Here is a 19,392-nt window from a genome sequence, read left to right on the forward strand (position 1 = left end):
GAAGCGCAATGCCATAAGCGCCTCCCTGGTCTAGTAAATGGCATCCTGTTCGTGACCGTGTGCCTCAAAAGTTGTTTGACTTGTAGCGAGGGAAAACAAAACGATTCCCAACCAAAGGACATGCATGAGTGCAGTCATCTTCCACTCGAACAATTTTAGTCGTTCGAGATAGGCCATTAAACTCACTTTCTAACTCAATTATGCAGCTACCAGTTGCCCAGGTCGCCTGCTGAGCAGCGCCCCAAGAGTTGCTATACAATGTATATAATGTATAGGCTATACAGTTGTTTTAACATGTCATTAAGTCCAGTCCAAAAAAGGTGATCAGTGATTGGTCCTGGTAATGGGTCTGATAAGCCAGGTCTAGGGACTAACTGATGTAGTCCCCAGGGCTGGACTGGTAATCTGGCATACCGGGCAAATGCCCGGTGGGCCGACGTGCTTTTTGGGCCGATACATCTCATATTTTTATTTTTATTTTTATTTTGTAAAAAAATGTACGGCCCATAAAACTCGTACATCGGCAGCCCATTCGTTTTGTTTTGTTTAATTGATGGCGCTGGGTTAGTGTCGATGTAATGCATTGGTCAAAAAAAAAATTCATATTTTTTTCCAATGACAGACCGGCCCATGAAACACGTAGATCAGCGGCCCATTGGTTGTTTTCTTGATTGACACTGGGCTGGCCCAATCACATCTTGAAACACCTCCCCCTTTGTGCTTTGAGTGAGCGTGCAGTGTCAAGTGTACTGTGTATCTGTCTATAGTCTGAGAGATGGAGAAGAAACGCAAGGAATGTGCAGAGAAATAGCGTGAAAAATAGATATAGGCTCTTCAAGCAGACGCTGTAAAATGTGTCAAAGTATATGTGTTTTCTGCAGCAGCAGGACCTTCATCAGCTCCAGTGGCTGATGAGGAGGATAGTGAGGAGGATCAGGAGAGAGATGAGAAAGTGTAGAGTCTGTGGTAAGCAGAACTACTTTTTAAAACACTTTGGCTATGAGTGTAGGAACCCATTACCTAGGTACGCATTATTTCCACATCTGCATTGTTGACGATTACAGCAATTTACTAGAAGTTTAATGAGACGCGTTTGTATCCATGTTTTCCGCCAAAATAAAAGCTTGATGCAGTTTCCGTCAAAATAAAAGATCATGTGCTTATCTCTTTCAAGTTTATAAATTAGTACAAAACTAATTATGAAAGTTTTCTTTATTTTTCAGTGCATTTGTTTTACAATATATGGCTATTAGGCTACTATCTTGAGATTAATTATAACTATTATTATGTAGTAGTGTAATATAGTAAATATAGTTTTATACTAAAAGAGTTTTTTTTTCTGTGTTTAATTTGCACACTAAAAATGTGTTGGAGCTTTTGATTTTTAACTCTCAAAGTGCACCAGATTGATGAATTTAACATTAAAATGCACACAATTTTCTTGTCATGCCTCCAAACCCCCCTAGAGGGACAGAGGTCCACCCACCACAGTTTTACCAAAGATCCTGTGGGAAACACTGGTATAGCTATGCCAGTGCAGCTTATAGCTTGTTTTTTGATGCATCACTGCGGAGTATAGTTCAATTGTATTAATAAATTACAATTTTGTACATATTTCATCTCTTAACTCTCACTCGTTCCTACTCACTCATTACATGCCATTAGTGGTTTTAATGAATAGGAGTTGAACATATTCAAGGGCGTGCAAAGATGGGTGGTGTTTATGATCATATTAGTGGGCCAGTCTGGGCCAAAATGCCAGGGCCGATTTTCTGTCCCAGTCCAGCCCTGGTAGTCCCCAAAGGAGCGATCATCACGGGAGAGGAGGTGGCAGCAAATTGCTAGAAGATTCATTTATCTTCACTAGGTCCTGTATTCTGTTATGGTTTAGGCAGGCGATGGAAGAGAGGTAGAGGTGGATCCAATAACAGCTGTTTCACTTTACTAACGAAACAAAACAAAGAAAACAAACCAACACAGAACAAAATTTGGTGCAAGAGATAATAAAATAGTTAGGCATCAAACAAAGACAATACAGGTCATTGAACTTAACAAAACAGAGGGCTTAAATGCACACAGGATAACGAGAAACTAAAGACACAGGTGAAGACAATCGGTCACCAAGGAAATAAAGCTAACCCAGGGAAAACATGAACTAACAAGTCATTGGAAAAGTAAACTGTTTTAATAAAATTTACTATTTGTCATGTTCTTTTAATAGTAGTTATTTTTATACAGAATGTTATTGTAATCGTAATAAATATCTTGTAAGCATGACAAGTATTGCACAGTGAAACTATATTATTTATTTCTATATCAAAATATTCTAGCAGCCACTGCCACTACAATGTATTCTCCTACTGAGTCTCAAACCTCAGCTCCTACAAGTGAGTACGTTTGTTCATGGACATTTGAGTAAGCATGATAATAAGAAAATTATATCAGTATTTTATTCACATGCTAATGGTCAAGTAATATTCATATACAGTCACACATTTGTGTGATGATAATTCTTGAAATGCAGAATTTCATTGTATGCAAAAGTATGTCTTTGTAAACATGTCAACACACACACACACACACACATATATATATATCTATATCTATATATATATATATATATATATATATATATATAAATTATTGTATGAACATATACCATTGTTAGTTTGCAAGTTATATTTCATAAATATTTTTTTTTATTTCATTATATGTCTATATATCACAGCATCCCTTATTATTACAAGCATCTCTTCAACTGACCATCAAACATCTACTGAAACAACTTCTACAAGTGAGTATTGTTCATGGAGAACTGTGTAAACACTTACAGCTGTATTTTATTGATTTGTATTACTAATGAAGTTTTATTATGAAAATTTGTCAAACAGCCGCACCTACGAGATGTAATTAATATATACTATTATGACATTTCAGTCGGAAAAACTGTTAAAAAAAACAGTTTACAGATGCTGTTTTTACAAGACAGAATTTAATTTAATGTAGTAATGTCATTTTAAGTATGTCAACGAATATTACTTGAATAATGTTTCTATTCATACATCTAAATATTTTAGCACCCCCTGCCACTACAAGCTCTTCTTCAACTGACTCACAAACTTCAACTTTTTCAAGTGAGTATTTTTATTCAAGGACAACTGAGTAAACATGTTAATAGGAAAATTATTTCAGTAGTTCATTATTTTAGTGTTAATGTGGTACATTTTAATAATAATAACAACAACACTAGAATAGGAACTGAACAATACACAGGACTTTAAAAGCACACAGCATGATACAGGTTAATAAGAAACTAAACAAGACACGGGTGAACACAATCATTAACTAAGAGAACAAACTAACTGAGCTTAGACTTAACATTACCTCCCCCACCCCCAAGGTGGTTGGAAGGGAAGGTATAATCCATACTGGGATGGGAAGGAGGGCCAAGACACCTAAAGTCCATGGAGGGGCCGGTGGAGAGAAAAACCAAGGAGTGGCTGACAGAGGAAGGATCCATGAAGCATTAGGAGGAGGAGGCCTCTGCGACACCAGTGAATCCACTTCTCCTGACGATGCTGGATGGCTGAAGGTCGGCAGCGTTTCCCTCTGTGTTTTTCACCAGGGCAGAGCCATGGGAACTGAAGACAAAAGTGGAATTTGGTGGGCTTGATACCAAGGTACAGATGGAGGGATAAAGGACCAAATCGACACCAAGCACGGGGGTCTAAAGTGGAACCAGAGGGTCAGAGGACTGAGGCGGCGAGGAGGGCTCAGAAGACAGAGCCAGTGGGAGTGAGGACAAAGAGTCGTCGGAGGGATGGAGCCAGAGGAGGGGGTGGAGCCAGAGAACCCAGTGAAGCCAGCAGAGGAGGCAGAGTTAGAAAATTGAATTGAGTCTGCAGAGGGGACGGAGCCAGAGATCTGGCTAGAACAAGCGAAGATGAACGAGCCACAGAGCTGTGTAGAACCGATGGAGACGAAGGAGCCAGGCAGAACATGCGGAAATGAAGGAGCCAGGAAGCCGGGTGGCAGAAGCGGTGACAAAGGAGTTAACCTGTTAAGCTTCAGCCCCACTTTTGAAAAATCCCCAGAAATGGCATACCCAAACTAAAACACATTCAGTTCATGAACCCTTTGTACTAAAAGCAGAAGTATGGTCTCATTTGAAAGCTGACACCTGGCAGTTTATTGTAAATGTAGAATTAATTATTGTCATAATGAAAAAAAAATTATAAATCTAATTTAAATTTAAATAGCTTCAAAGTTTTGTAAAGTTATTAGAAATGTATTTTTTTATGAAATATCTTCATAAAAATAATATTGAAGTTGGCATTGTATCAATCTATGGATGCACTGCAGCTAAAGCCACATGTCTGACCATGTTATATTTAAAATCTGAAGATCATGTCATATGACTTTATTTTGATTAGACTCTAAAATGCAAACTGATGTTTATTGTCATGTTCTAAGCATCTATTCAGTCTATTGTCTCTATTGTTTTGTGGTGCAAACGAGCCCTATTCAGTCTCAGTCTCCCCTGCACACATTCACACCTCTCCGGCCTGGTTATGGCTCCAAACGTGTTTTTCTTTTGTCTTCATTATACTTACTAACGACTGGCTATTCACACTGTTTCAAGTTCTCACTTCACATTTGAAACTGTATCAAATGTCCTTCTTGAAAAAAGAAACATTTCAGTGAGCATTCTTATTTAGAAAAATTCATAAAAATAACAGCTAGGTGGCAGGTGCATCTGAGGGCTATGTATCATGGTAGCTTAGCACACCATCAATACACGATAATTTATGAGATTAAAACCATGTTTGTTCTCCAAATTTACTTTATAACGCAAGTAGCGTGTTTTAAATAACCTTCTGTGATCTGATTTGGCTTCAGATAAAAAATCGGACAGAAAATATATTATTTTATAGTATTCTGCACAATGATAAAGTCTATATCGATTAGCATTACATTATACATATCACCTATTATTACGAAAATACCTGACATGGGTCGAAGAACACAGGTAACTCAAATATCATTGCAATCATGTTTATTGTCTTCAAAACGTCTTTATCTGCATGTTACAGCGATCTCTGGAAGCTTTGTTTTTGTGTCAGGACTTCCTGAATGTCACATGATTATGGCCCTTCTTCATGTGTTCTATATATGGACTGCATGTGCACACGGCGCCCTCAGGCTGCCAGTATGGATGGAAAACACAGTACATCAGAGTATACAGCGCTCATAATAATTACAACAGCCACTTTGGGTATAAATTCAATAAATATTATTCCTGAGAATCTTTCAATATTTCTCCAAATCTGCACATTTTTGAGCTAAAAGCCCTGCGGGACGTTGTTTTGTCACGCGCTGTCATGACGACCTCACAGGAGTTTTTTTCTGAATGAGACCGACTGACGCTCATAATTCATATTAAAGGTATCGACTCATTTTTTGATTACATAACTCCTGACACAAATTAAGACATAACTGTCACTATAAGTTTCTTAGAATACAATAGTGGTCAAATACTGAAACTTGAGTCTTTTTAATGATGTATAGTTTGTCAAGGTAATAAATTTTAATCTGATAGTAACTTTGAACTATTTAAACAAAAAAATAAACGCTTCAGTGCGCCTGCGCTCTGGCAACTGTTAACAGGTTAATGGAGGAGGAAGGGCTCAGGAACAAGTAAGAATCGCCGAGTCCAATATTTAAACTGGAATGGAACTGAGTCTCAAACATCAGCTTTTTATAGAGAGTAATTTTTATTTATGGATAATTGAGTAAGTATGTTAATAGAAAATTTAGATTAGTAGTTAACTTATTTTAGTGTTAATGTGGTAAATAATAAAAATTATTACAATAACTATACAGGACAATGTACTGAACCAAACACAGGACTTAAAATACACACAGAATAATGAGAAACTAAACAAGACACAGGTGAACACAATCGGTAACCAAAAGATCAAACTAGCTGAGCGTGACATTACCCCCCCACCCCTGAGGGAGGAGGAGGTATAATCCATACTGGGGTGGGCAGAAATGCCAAGACACCCAGCCGAAAGAGTCCATGGAGAGAGAAACCAAGGAGTGGCTGGTGGAGGAAGGAACCACAGAGGAGTAGATGGGGAAGGCCTCTTGCGACAGCAGTGAATCCACTTCTGCTGATGATTCCGGAGGCCTGAAGGTCCACGGCGGTGCCCTCCCAGGTTTTGAACAGGGCATAGCTATGGGAACTGAAGACCAAATTGGAGTAAGGTGGGCTGGATTCCAAGGGGCAGATGGAGGGATGAAGGACCAAATTGACTGCAGGCACGGGGGTCCAAGGCGGAACCGAAGGGTCAGAGAATTGAGACGGAGATGAGGGCTCGGAAGAAAGAGCTGGATGCAGTGGGAGTGAGGACAAAGGAGAAGCCGAAGGGACGGAGTAGCCAGTGGAGCCAAAAGTGTGGGATGAGGCATAGCCAGAGGCAGAGCCGGTGTTTCAGGAAGATGAGGCAAGCCGGGCAAATGAGCGGAGCCAGTGAAGGGTGTGGATCCACGGACCCAGCTGGAGCCAGCAGAGGGGGTAAAGCCAGAGAACCCAATGAAGTCCGCAGAGGAGGCGGAGCCAGTAAACTGGGTGGAGCCTGCAGAGGGGTGGAGCCAGGGAGCTGTGTAAATCCAGCCAAGACGAAGGAGCTAGGGAGCTGGGTGGAACCAGTGGAGATGAAGGAGCCGGGCAGAACCAGCGGAAATTAAGGAGCCAGAGAGCCGGGCGGAACCAGCTTAGACAAAGAAGTTAATGGTAGAGGAAGGGCTTGGGAACAAGCAGGAACTGGCGTGTCCAATATTCGAAATTGAATAAAAGGGGATACATTTTTGTGCTCATATTAGTGCTCATATTGGGACGTACATGGCAGCTTGCTGTAGCTCCACGACAGACTTGTATGCTCAGGCTCAGGGTCTGTAGCAGGCTTGGGCTCAGTCTATGGGTCCGTACCAGGCATGTGGTAATCATAGTCTTCCTGCACCTCACCCACAGTGAAAGAGTAACAGCTCTTTGCAAGAACTAACTCTACAAAATCTATAAAACCTCCCGCCAGGATCAAAAATGGGCAGGGAAATAGCTATTTCAACATGTTATTTAGTCCAGTCCAAAAAAGGTGATCAGTGAGCGGTCGTGGTAATGGGTCTGATATGTTAGGTCTAGGGACTCACTAATGTGGTCGCCAAAGGAATGATCATCCTGGGAGAAAAGGAAGCTGCAAATATCTGGAAGATGTGTTTATATTCTCTAGCCGCTGTATTCTGTGTTTTAGGCAGGCGAAGGATGAAAGGGAGAGGTGGATCCAATAACAGCCGTTTCACTTTTCTAATGAAACAAATCAAAGAAAACAAACCAACATGGAACAAAATTTGGTGCAAGAGTTAATCCAACAGTTAGGCATCAAGCATAGACAATACAGGTCATTGAACTGAACCAAACAGAGGGCTTAAACGCACACAGGATAAAGAGAAACTAAACAAGACACGGGTGAAGACAATCTTTCACCAAGGGAATAAAATAGACCAAGGGAAAACAGGAACTAACAAACTAAGTCATTGGAAAAATAAACTGTTTTGACAAAATGATTTACTGTTTGTCATGTTCTTTTAATAGTCATTATTGTAATACAAAATGGTATTTTATTAAATAAAAATATCCTTGTAAGCATAACAAGTATTACACATTGAAATTGTATTATTTTTTTTCTATATTCAAACATTCCAGCAGCCACTGCCACAACAATCTCTTCAACTAATCAAACATCAGCTTCTACAAGTGAGTATGTTTATTCATGGACATTTGAGTAAACATGATAATAGGAAAATTATATCAGTATTTTATTGACATCCTAATGCTAAAGTGATATTCATGTACAGTTGTCTTTACACATCCTTAGAAAGTTATTCTGTTTTACTATTACACGTAATAGGTACTTCGGTATTTCAAATCACATCCTGAGTATCAAACATCAGCGCCTCCCAGTTAAAATGTTTATAATGCAACATAATTATTCTTAACAAAATCATAAAAAAGTTATTCTTCTAACAATAATACTTTGATTGTAAGACAAAAATGAATTGTATGAACATATGCCATTGTTAGCTTGTAAGTAATATTTCGTAAATGTTTGTTTTTATTTCTATCTATGTCCATATATCACAGCATCCCCTGTCATTATAAGCAATTCTTCAACTGTCCCTCAAACATCTGCTGAAGCAACTTCTATAAGTGAGTATTGTTCATGGACAACGTCCTTGTTGCGTATGCAACCCACCGTTCCCTGAAGGAGGGAACGGAGGACGTAGTCGACGCCGACTGAAATGGGGATCACGCCAGGGAGCCTATCATCTTCGAGTACTATTGAACAAGCCAATGGAATTGGCGTGCGTGATTCGCATCACACACTCCGCCCCCACGGCGCGGGTATAAATACGGAAGTGGATGCACGCACTAGTTGCTTTTTTTCGCTGAGGAGCCAAGCGTAACCCGGAGTCAGCGGTAGTGGCAAGGGGACTACGTCCTTCGTTCCCTCCTTTGAAAACGCCACTAATGCTGCCACTTTCCAGTGCCTGGACAAAAGCCACCTGAGGCCCCCGCAAATTTAAGGCGGGGAAGGACAGGGCTTAGGCCAGGGAAGTCACTGCTGTTCCTATAGGACCTCTGGGAAAGTGTTCCCCGAACATTGGAAGGAAGGGACGCTGCAGAAGCCACATCCTACACGGAGGGAGGTAACTTGGAGGATACACATATGAACTGGGCGGATGACTGGGCAGGATGACATATGGAATGTGTCGGTTCAATAGGTGTCGCCCAGCCCCCAACTCTAAATCTGTCAATAAAAAGCACTCTGTCAACACCCAGGTGGAGCAAAACACTCATTATAGATGAGCTCAACACCTAAGTGGACATCAAATCAAATCAAATCAAAGTTTATTTATAAAGCACCTTAAAAAAACACACTGTGTACCAAAGTGCTGTACAATTTCAAACGAATTTGATAAAATACAAGGAAGAATACAATGTAAAAATGAAGAGGTATTAAATTACTATAGATATAAAATCAAAGTCTAGCGGTCAGCAAAGGCTTCATCAAACAAATATGTCTTAAGCTGAGATTTAAACATGGTTACAGTAGTAGAGGATCGGATGAACATTGGTAACCCATTCCACAACTTAGGAGCAGCGACTGAGAAAGCACGATCTCCTTTAGTTTTTAGACGTGACCGAGGAACTTCAAGGAGCAGCTGATTTTGTGATCTCAGGGATCACTGTGAGCAACTCAAATGTATAAGTTCAGAAACATATTTTGGTGCCAGTCCATGCAAAGCTTTAAAAGTATATAAAAGGCCCTTGTACTTTATTCTAAAATGAACTGGTAGCCAGTGTAACTGTCAGGAGCCAATCAGATCCCTCACATGTCACCACGCAAAGATCACTGTCCCCAGATTACTGATCACCTGCACCTGTTTCCACTCAGCACTCACTTCCCAGCCAGCACAAAAGCACCCGATTCACTCCCAGTCATTGTCAAGCCTCCAACAGGAACGACCCTTACCAGTCACCACTTGTCTCACTCTGAGCCATCCTTCAGCAACGGACGTAAAGTATACTTACCTGAAAGAAACTAACCTTGTTGTCCTTGTTCTGATGTTCCCAGGATCCGCTCCATGACTCATGTTCTCCGTTTCCTGGAATCCGCCACGAGTCCCGTTTCCCACTGGATGAGCTGCAAGAGAAAGGGAAAGTATCACTGAACTGGTGAGCTGATTGTCAAGTGCACTTCAAAGGATCTACTCACCTGGAATCCTTCCTGAATCACGCCTATCCACGAACGATCTGAAAGAGAAAGCAGAGCGGCGATGAAAACAAGAACAGAACGTTGCTCTAAAAAAAGAAAAACGTGATCAGAACAAGAAAAGGAGCTTGGAGGGAATCAAGAGAAAGGGGCAGCAGGAAGGACAGGTGTCTGATGATGAAGTGGAGGATCCTGGGAACCAGGAGGACAAGCCTCCAGCCGAGGAGTCTGAGGACGAAGCAGATTATTACAGACAGAAGGCTTGACCTAACAACAGAAAGAGGTTAGAGATGGATTCCGGACAGCCCGCTGTTGCTACCAGCTCCACACCTACCACCGATCTTCCGACAGAACCCATGTTTGCTCCAGTGAGAACTTCCGCGAGCGCCGCTTCTTCGATTACCTGCTTTGCAACTCCCCCGTCGCGCAACTCCTTATCTGGCCGGGCGGAGGACTGCAACGGATTTTTACTCCTGTGTTCGCTAGCTCTGGAACAGCAAGTTCAGCTCTATCCCAATGAGAGATCGAAAGTGGCATTTATCATTCAGCAACTCTCTGGAGCAGCTCTGACGTGGGCAGAGGCGTTATGGATGCAGGAATCCACAGTGGTTTCGTCAGTTCAAGAGTTTGTCAAACATTTTAAGGAAGTTTTCGGACGACCCGCGGATGATTCCTCATTTGGAGAACAGCTCCTACAATTACGTCAAGGAAAGAAGTCATTGACTGAGTATTCTGTGGAATTTCGCACACTTGCATCAAATAGTGGATGGAATGAGAGAGCTCTGATTTCTGTTTTCCGTCGAGGTTTAAACCCAGCTTTGCGCCTCCAATTGGCGATCTATGATGACAGCTTAGGAATTGAGAAATTCATTCAGCAAGCCAAGCGAGTCCATCAACGATCTTTGAGTTGTTACGCTGATCAGTCTCATCACCATCCTGTGTCTTTTCAGAATCCCAAGAATCTCAATCCAGAAAATCAAGTTGAAGAGATGCAAGTCGACACTTCAAAAATTTCTCAGGCTGAACGTGTTCGTCGAAGAGAGATGAAGTTATGTATGTACTGTGGTACCAAGGGTCACTTCAGACTTAACTGCCCAATTCGACCGGGGAAAATGATGGTAAGCTCAGTCTTTAATCAACCCATTGTCTCAGCACCACTCACGATTCCTGTGATATTAAAGATTCAAGAAAAACACATCTCTGTAACAGCTATCATCGACTCAGGGTCCGCGGGAAACTTCATTTCTGGAGAACTCTGTAAGAGGCTCAGTCTGCGAGAGATCAACACTCCCAAGTCTTACGCCATCTACGTTGTAACGGGTGAGTTAATTAACAAAACGAACGTTACTACCCAGATTGGTCCTATTCAATTGTGTGTGGGAGAGACGCACCAAGAGTGGTTTGAACCATTTGTGTTGCTAAACAGCCAAACAGATCTCATCCTTGGTCGGCCATGGCTCGTCCATCACCAGCCCACCATTGATTGGACGTCTGGGAAAATCCTGCAATGGGGATGTCAATGTCCAGAGATCAACGATCCAGTATCCCGTTCATCCAGTAACCCAAGGACCCAAGTGCTCAAAGTTAACTCCACGTCCATAGAGAGTCCCACGGAAAACTTGTCAACTAATATCCCAGCCTGTTATTCTAAGTTCTCTGACGTCTTCAATCCTGTCACTGCTTCCAAGTTACCCCCTCATCGACCATGGGATTGTGCTATAGACCTGATCCCTGATGCACGTCTCCCCAAGGGTCGGATTTACTCCTTGTCCATTCCAGAGCAAGAATCCATGAAGAAATATATCCACGAAGCTTTAGATCAGGGTTACATCCGACCTTCCACATCTTCTGCCGCCGCAAGTTTCTTCTTCGTGGCCAAGAAAGACGGTGGTTTAAGACCATGCATTGATTACAGAGCCTTGAATCAAGTCACTGTGAAGTTTAGCTACCCTTTGCCTCTCATACCTGCTGCTCTCGAACAACTCAGAGAGGCAAAGATGTTCACCAAGCTTGACTTACGGAGTGCGTACAATCTAATCCGTATCAAAGGAGGAGATGAGTGGAAGACTGCTTTCATAACCCCTGCTGGCCACTACGAATATCTTGTCATGCCATATGGTTTGGTCAACGCTCCTTCCGTTTTCCAAAGTTTCATGGATGAGATCCTCAGAGACTTTCTAGGGAAGTTTGTTCTGGTCTATATCGATGACATCTTGATCTATTCCAAGAATCCAATCGAACACCAGAGACATGTGTCTCTAGTCCTACAACGTCTCAGAGAATTCACTCTGTTCCTGAAAGCTGAGAAGTGTACCTTTCATCAAAGCACCATCGACTTCCTGGGATACATACTCAGCGATCGAGGAGTGGAGATGGACCAACAAAAGACAGAGACCGTCCTGTCCTGGCCAACTCCCATGTCCGTGAAGGAGCTTCAGAGATTTCTCGGGTTCGCCAACTTCTATAGGAGATTTATCAACCAGTACAGTCTTCTCACTTCTCCATTGACCTCCTTGCTAAAAGGAAAACCTAAGATCCTGCAGTGGAACCCCGAGGCTGAGAAAGCTTTTCATGCTCTGAAATCTGCCTTCACCAGTGCCCCTTTGCTTCACCATCCAGACCCTGAAAAACCATTCATGGTGGAAGTCGATGCCTCCACCACCGGGGTTGGAGGAATCCTGTCCCAATGTTCCGAGTTCTCCTCAAAGCCACTCCCTTGTGCATTCTTCTCCAAAAAGTTCTCTCCAGCAGAGGCAAACTACGATATTGGAAATCGAGAACTTCTCGCAGTAAAACTTGCCTTGGAAGAATGGCGACATTGGCTAGAGGGAGCCAAACACCCATTTCTAGTCCTAACCGATCATAAGAATCTCCAATACCTGAGAGATGCCAAGCGGTTAAATCCACGTCAGGCCCGATGGGCGTTATTCTTTACACGCTTTCATTTCAAGATTGCCTATCGTCCAGGATCCAAGAATACCCGTGCAGACGCTCTTTCCCGTATCCATGCCCCTGAGAGCCCTGTTGATCAACCTGAGACCATTCTACCCGAGAGGTTATTCGTAAATCCTATCCAGTGGGAAATAAACGAACAGCTTCAAGAATTGGCTCATCAGCAACCCAGAGTTCCCGGATGTCCTCCCGGGAAGATTCATGTCCCTGAAGAATTTCGCAACGCCTTGATTTCCTCAGCTCATTCTTCAGTGGCCACTGGACACCCAGGTATAACCAAGACCTTAGCCACACTTCAGGAGAAGTATTGGTGGGCTCACATGCGCCAAGATATCACTCAGTTCATTCAAGGTTGCATCCCATGTGCCATCTCCAAGGTCCCAAGAAATCTGCCAGTGGGGAAACTGGTCCCCTTGCCTATTCCAAATAGACCTTGGTCCCACATCGGAGTGGACTTTGTTACTGACCTTCCGATTTCTGACGGAAATACTTGCATCCTAGTAGCCATCGATCGGTTCGCGAAGGCATGCAAGTTCATTCCATTAAAGGGACTTCCAACCGCCTTTGATACTGCTGAGCTTCTCATGGAACATGTCTTTCGAAATTTCGGTCTGCCAGAGGACATTGTCTCCGATCGAGGGCCACAGTTCATTTCCCGAGTCTGGCAATCATTTTTCACTCTCATGAATGTGACAGTGAGTCTGTCTTCCGGGTATCATCCACAAACCAATGGACAAACCGAGAGAAAGATCCAGGATCTAGGTCGGTTCTTGCGCACATTCTGCCACTCCAACCAGAACATCTGGAGTAGGTACCTCATCTGGGCAGAATATGCACAGAATTCCCTCCGACAAGCATCCACTCAATTGACTCCATTCCAATGTATCCTTGGTTACCAACCTCCGTTATTCCCATGGTCCGGTGAACCTTCAGAAGTGCCCGCGGTTAACAAATGGTTTGAGGAGAGCGAACAGGTCTGGAACAAAACTCATCAGCACATCCGACAAGCTGTGAATAGACAACAGCAGTTCGCTGACACCCGCCGAAGATCCAGGCCAGAATACCAACCTGAGCAACTAGTCTGGCTTTCCACTCGAGATATCAAACTGCGCCAGTCATGTAAGAAATTAAATCCCAAGTACATCGGACCCTTTCCAATTGTCAAGCAAGTCAACCCAGTCACTTACCAGCTCCGGTTGCCCCCAGAATACCGTATCCATCCCACGTTTCACGTCTCACTTCTGAAACCCCATCATCCACAGATTCCCCAGTCAGTCAACGAGGTCGAACCCGAAGAAAACCCCCCGATACCACCCGTTGAACCCGAGCCCATCTACCTCATCAAGGAGATCTTGGACTCTCGACGTCGGGGAGGTCAGTTAGAATACCTCATTGATTGGGAGGGATATGGGCCAGAAGAGAGAAGTTGAGTACCTCGTAATGATGTTCTTGATCCCAGTCTGCTCCTAGAATTCCATGCTCAGCATCCCGAGAAACCTGCACCACGACCCAGAGGCAGACCCCCACGACGTCGAGGTCCAAGGTCCGCTGGTGCGGACTCTGGAGGGGGGGGGGGGGGGGGGGGGGTACTGTCAGGAGCCAATCAGATCCCTCACATGTCACCACGCAAAGATCACTGTCCCCAGATTACTGATCACCTGCACCTGTTTCCACTCAGCACTCACTTCCCAGCCAGCACAAAAGCACCCGATTCACTCCCAGTCATTGTCAAGCCTCCAACAGGAACGACCCTTACCAGTCACCACTTGTCTCACTCTGAGCCATCCTTCAGCAACGGACGTAAAGTATACTTACCTGAAAGAAACTAACCTTGTTGTCCTTGTTCTGATGTTCCCAGGATCCGCTCCATGACTCATGTTCTCCGTTTCCTGGAATCCGCCACGAGTCCCGTTTCCCACTGGATGAGCTGCAAGAGAAAGGGAAAGTATCACTGAACTGGTGAGCTCATTGTTAAGTGCACTTCAAAGGATCTACTCACCTGGAATCCTTCCTGAATCACGCCTATCCACGAACGATCTGAAAAGAGAGAAAAACTCAAGTTATTGATCTGTGTTACCCGCCACGTTATTCCTTAAGAAGAGGATTCACTCACCTGGATGCATTCCTGCCACATATATCCTCTTCGAGATCACCGTTGAACTCCCGAAACCCTGCATACTTACCTTTGAGTTAAATAAAGATACATTTATGTTTATCACTTAACTCTGTCTCCGAGCCTGAATCCTGACAGTAACGAGGCCAAAATAGGGGATATATGATCCCTCTTTTTTGTGTTTGTCAGCAACCTTGCTGCTGCATTTTGTACCCGCTGAAGACGTGACAGAGAAGACTGACTTATACCCAGATACAGAACATTACTGTAATCAAGACGCGAAGAAATAAAAGCATGAATTATTTTCTCCAGGTCACTGAATGATAGGATAGATTTAAGTTTAGCGATATTTAGCAATTGAAAGAAACTATTCTTCACCACCGAATTTTTCTGTCTATCAAATTTTAATTCTGTGTCAAAGATAAAACCCAGATTCTTAACCTGTGTCTTCAAATTGGATGACAGAGGTCCTAGTTTTCCAGCTATATTATTTGCACTGTTATTAAGGCCAAATATAATTATTTCTGTTTTATCCTTATTTAACTGGAGAAAGTTATTATGCATCCAGGATTTTACCTCTTTTAGACATTCAAAAAGTGTTTCTACAGATGTATCATCTCCAGGCTTTATGGGTAGATACATCTGGGTGTCATCAGCATAAAAATTATATGAAATGCTATATTTCTTAAAAATGGAACCAAGGGGAAGCATATACATTGAAAATAGTACTGTTCCTAGAACGGAACCTTGAGGGACGCCGCATGTGATCGAAGCTGTTGATGATGAAAAATTTCCAATTTTAACAGAAAAGGTCCTATTTCTAAGATTGGAGGCAAACCAGCTTAGAGCAGTGCCTTGGATTCCCACACACTGTCTTAAACGTTCAACCAAGATTAAATGATCAACTGTATCAAATGCTGAGCTAAGATCTAGCAAAACCAAAGCAACATTGCTACTAGACTCAATCTTGACCAAAAGGTCATTAACTACCCTAAGTAAAGTTGATTCTGTGCTATGACCTGATCTAAAACCAGATTGAAATTTATCAAAAACATTATTTTTTGTTAAAAACGTTATCAAGAGTGTGACCATGCTGATGAGTGGGGCCAGTTACACATTGTAAAAAATCAAATGAATCAATAACGTTTAAAAACTCTGTGACTAAAGACTAAAGACCGCATCTATGTGATCTAGACAAGACGATTCGTGACGTCGGCACACGCAAGGCAGGGCAGACATACTGTAGATAGGAGCTCCTTTACTCCAATCCGACATCCTCTAGATGGAATTTCTGGTTATTATTTCCAGGACCCAGACCACTTCTCGCTCGGACGCGCAGACCGGCTCTTTTCCCACGCTTCCTGCTGCTATGGCGTTTCCTTCTATGATGCACAACCAAGCGCCACGTATTTGCCGGTATAACCGACGTGGATTGTGGAGTGGTATACCATTCTCCTCCAGAGTCCCGCATACTTTGATCCATGACTGTTGTCCGAATGCTGAGCAAAGTATACCGATTGTATACTATGCAAGAACAGTCAATAAATGTAATAAAATACATACATAGTAATAAATGATAAATAAGAGCCATTGATCGGCCAGAGCGACAACATGCCGACAGGTAACCAGGCGCCATCTTGCTCATCTTGAATGAGCATGAGCTTGAATGACATGAGCATCTCGGAATCTTTCACCGAAATAAGGAAACCACATCAGTGGGCCACTTTGCTTGGAAACAGCCTTCCCTCTCTGCTGATTCCTAACAGACAAGAGCTGGTCAAAGGTCTAAGGCTGTGTTCTGTACATGTCTAACCGCTATGAAGCGGACTGACAGAGAAGCCAGGGCTGGGTCTGCCTCTTCCAGGCAGCGCTTGCAGGCTCACCACCTGATCCTATTACGGGAGAGGTAGGAACCTTGGGCACAATCCAGGCCGGGGTCTCAGCTCGTAAGAGTAGCCGGCCCGAACTCCAGGCACAATACGTTGACCGAAAGCAAGCAAGTCACTACCCTCTGGTAGAGACCATGCGAGCAGGAGAACTGATTTAACAGAATTTTTAACTCACTGCCTGCAGTGGTTTAGGGGCGGTCTCTGCAGTGCAGTTGCACCAGAGATAAGGCCCAAGAGGATAAAGAGGAACGTAAGGATTTACCCATGCTTCAACATCATGATGAGCGTCGAAAAAACCGAGGCGACATCATTTTGAGGGTGAAGGAAAACAGCCTACTCCAACCCATCTTGCAGGAAAGAGAGCACTGAGATGATCGAAAGCTTTCAGGATCTCCTCACGGAGAGAAGACGCACTCTACGACTAGGTTCCACTTCTAAAGCGCAAGCACACTACCTTTTCCAGGGGGTGCTTGCATAAGTGATGGTAACTGTCACATGATCCTGTGATAGCCACCTGAACCTCCCCATTCAGTGTAAAACCACCTGGAATCTCCAGGGGTAGAATGCAGGTGCCATCGTGCCCCGTCCCTGAAAATGTGTTCAGGGGAAGTCAGGAAGGCTGTCGATGGGAACATCTGGTTGGGCCAATAAGGGGCAACTATGAAGACCTGCTCCCACCTGACTTAGCACCGAGGTGCAAGCGACGGGCGCAAAAGACAGGAGCACTGCTCAACACGACAAGTGAAGATCACTGAGCTTCAGGAGCATTTCTGCTCAGCACTTGAATGTGATAAGTTCACTAAGCTTCAGGAGCATTTCTGCTCAACACCTGAATGTGATAAACTCACTGAGCTACAGGAGCATTTCTGCTCAACACTTGAGTGCGAAGAACTTCACTGAGCTACTGGACAATTTCTGCTCAACACTGAGTGTGAAAGGATTCACTGAGCTCCAGGAGCACTGCTGCTCAACACCTGAGTGCGATGAACATTACAGCTCAACATGAAGTGTGATGAATTCCCTGTCTTGAGTAGGCGCAAGGCGACCATGAGTCGCAGTCGCTTTTAGGAGGCTTACTGGGGAAACGCATTTCTGCAGGCGCCCGGGGCAGCTGAGAGCCAGTGTCTGTCCAAGGGTTGTCCGCTCGGACAGAAATACTGGCAGGGAGACGAACCGGAGAGGCAACTGAGCGGCCCCGGAGTGGTCATGACCCAACTGGACCCTAGGGGATGGAGTCTCCACTCACCCTGGCTATAACTGTCGTGAGGCTCGTCGTCGGCACGATTGAGTAGGCCAGGAAAGAGTGGAACGAGGCGTCCTCAGAAGCAATGTCTAACAACTCGAGGCATAAATGCCCGTGTAGTCGAGGGTCGCCCAGGTCCCCGTTAAAACACGCCCTTTGTACATGGCCCCTCAGTTGATGAGGGTTTGGCAGCAGACCGGGATGAACTATAGTCACACAGGGTGAGCTGCTCTGCCACGGTCACCTCGTGACTTGATCGTGAAGCTAGCGCTAAAGCGGTCATCATATGGAGGAAGCCAAATGGCTGCATCTACCATATGCCCCAGGAGCCTCTGAAAGGGCTTTCAGTGGGACCCTTTCTGACTTCTAACACACCAGCTGAACACACTCTTATTAGAGAGACGTGTTGGACCGAGTCCACCTCCAAAACTGAAAATAGATACTCAACCCATTTGCGAGATTGCTCTCTCCCAGTTGACCTGAAGACCCAACGGGCTCTGTAGCACTTGAAGGGAAGGACTCTGTACTGATACTTCAACCCTCACGTGCAACACACAGGATGGCCTGCGGCGCAGAAGGTAGAGATCTGAAGCACATGTCATTCAGGTCGGAGCTGCAGACCTTGGGCCAAGATGGTCACGACCCACCACCTAGTAGCATGAAGAACGAGTTTACAACTGGGCTTCATACCGGCTGGAGGAGCGGCTATATCAAATCCTTCGCCAGTAGGATAAGATAAGCGGGCACAAGTCAGGAGCACTGCTCAACACTAGGTGTGATGAATATCACTGGATTTTCAGGAGCACGTCTGCTCAACACCTAATGTGATGATTATTACTGACTTGAGCGGGATAGCCGAGCCTGAGGTGGGGCAGCAAAGCGGAGAGTGTGGTGTTAATTCAAATTCAAAGCGTTTATTGTCATATGCACAGTGAGGAAAAACAAGTTTCCCCTGTACAATTTAATTCTTTCTTTGCTGTCCACAATGAATGCCAGGACTAGTGCAAAGTACTTAAAAAAAAGAAGAAACAAACGCACACACACACACACACACACACACACACACACACACATATAAAAAATGCTATAGAATAAGAATTAGACTCAAGGAGTAGAATTAAATATAGTAAATCTATGTATGCAAATGTACAATACTGACTGTGCAATACAATAATACTCTAAAGTGCAGTTTGAGTGCCTCTCCTTGATAAATAGCAACAATAATAACAGATGTGCAATTGTTGCAACATATTTGTCCAAATATTTTTACTATGAGATGAGACTAATCTATGTCCACTGGCTATCTGTTTAAAAATCTGATAGCTGAGGGGTAGAACGAGTGGAGAGTGTGGTGTTAGT

The 19,392-nt window shown here is 43.6% G+C and overlaps 1 protein-coding gene across 1 annotated transcript in view; it reads left to right on the forward strand.

Moving 5' to 3' along the window:
- Positions 1 to 19,392, forward strand: part of LOC143721285 (uncharacterized) — a 223,163-nt gene that overhangs the window by 127,927 nt on the left and 75,844 nt on the right. The window contains exon 5 of the mRNA XM_077211572.1: positions 7,766 to 7,816. Within this exon, the coding sequence (XP_077067687.1) occupies positions 7,766 to 7,816 (51 nt within the window). The remainder of the gene's footprint in view (positions 1 to 7,765; positions 7,817 to 19,392) is intronic.

This window comes from Siphateles boraxobius, unplaced genomic scaffold (assembly GCF_051911475.1).
Source record: "Siphateles boraxobius isolate OS27281-9 unplaced genomic scaffold, OSU_SipBor_1 65, whole genome shotgun sequence".
In the NCBI taxonomy this organism is placed as follows: domain Eukaryota; kingdom Metazoa; phylum Chordata; class Actinopteri; order Cypriniformes; family Leuciscidae; genus Siphateles; species Siphateles boraxobius.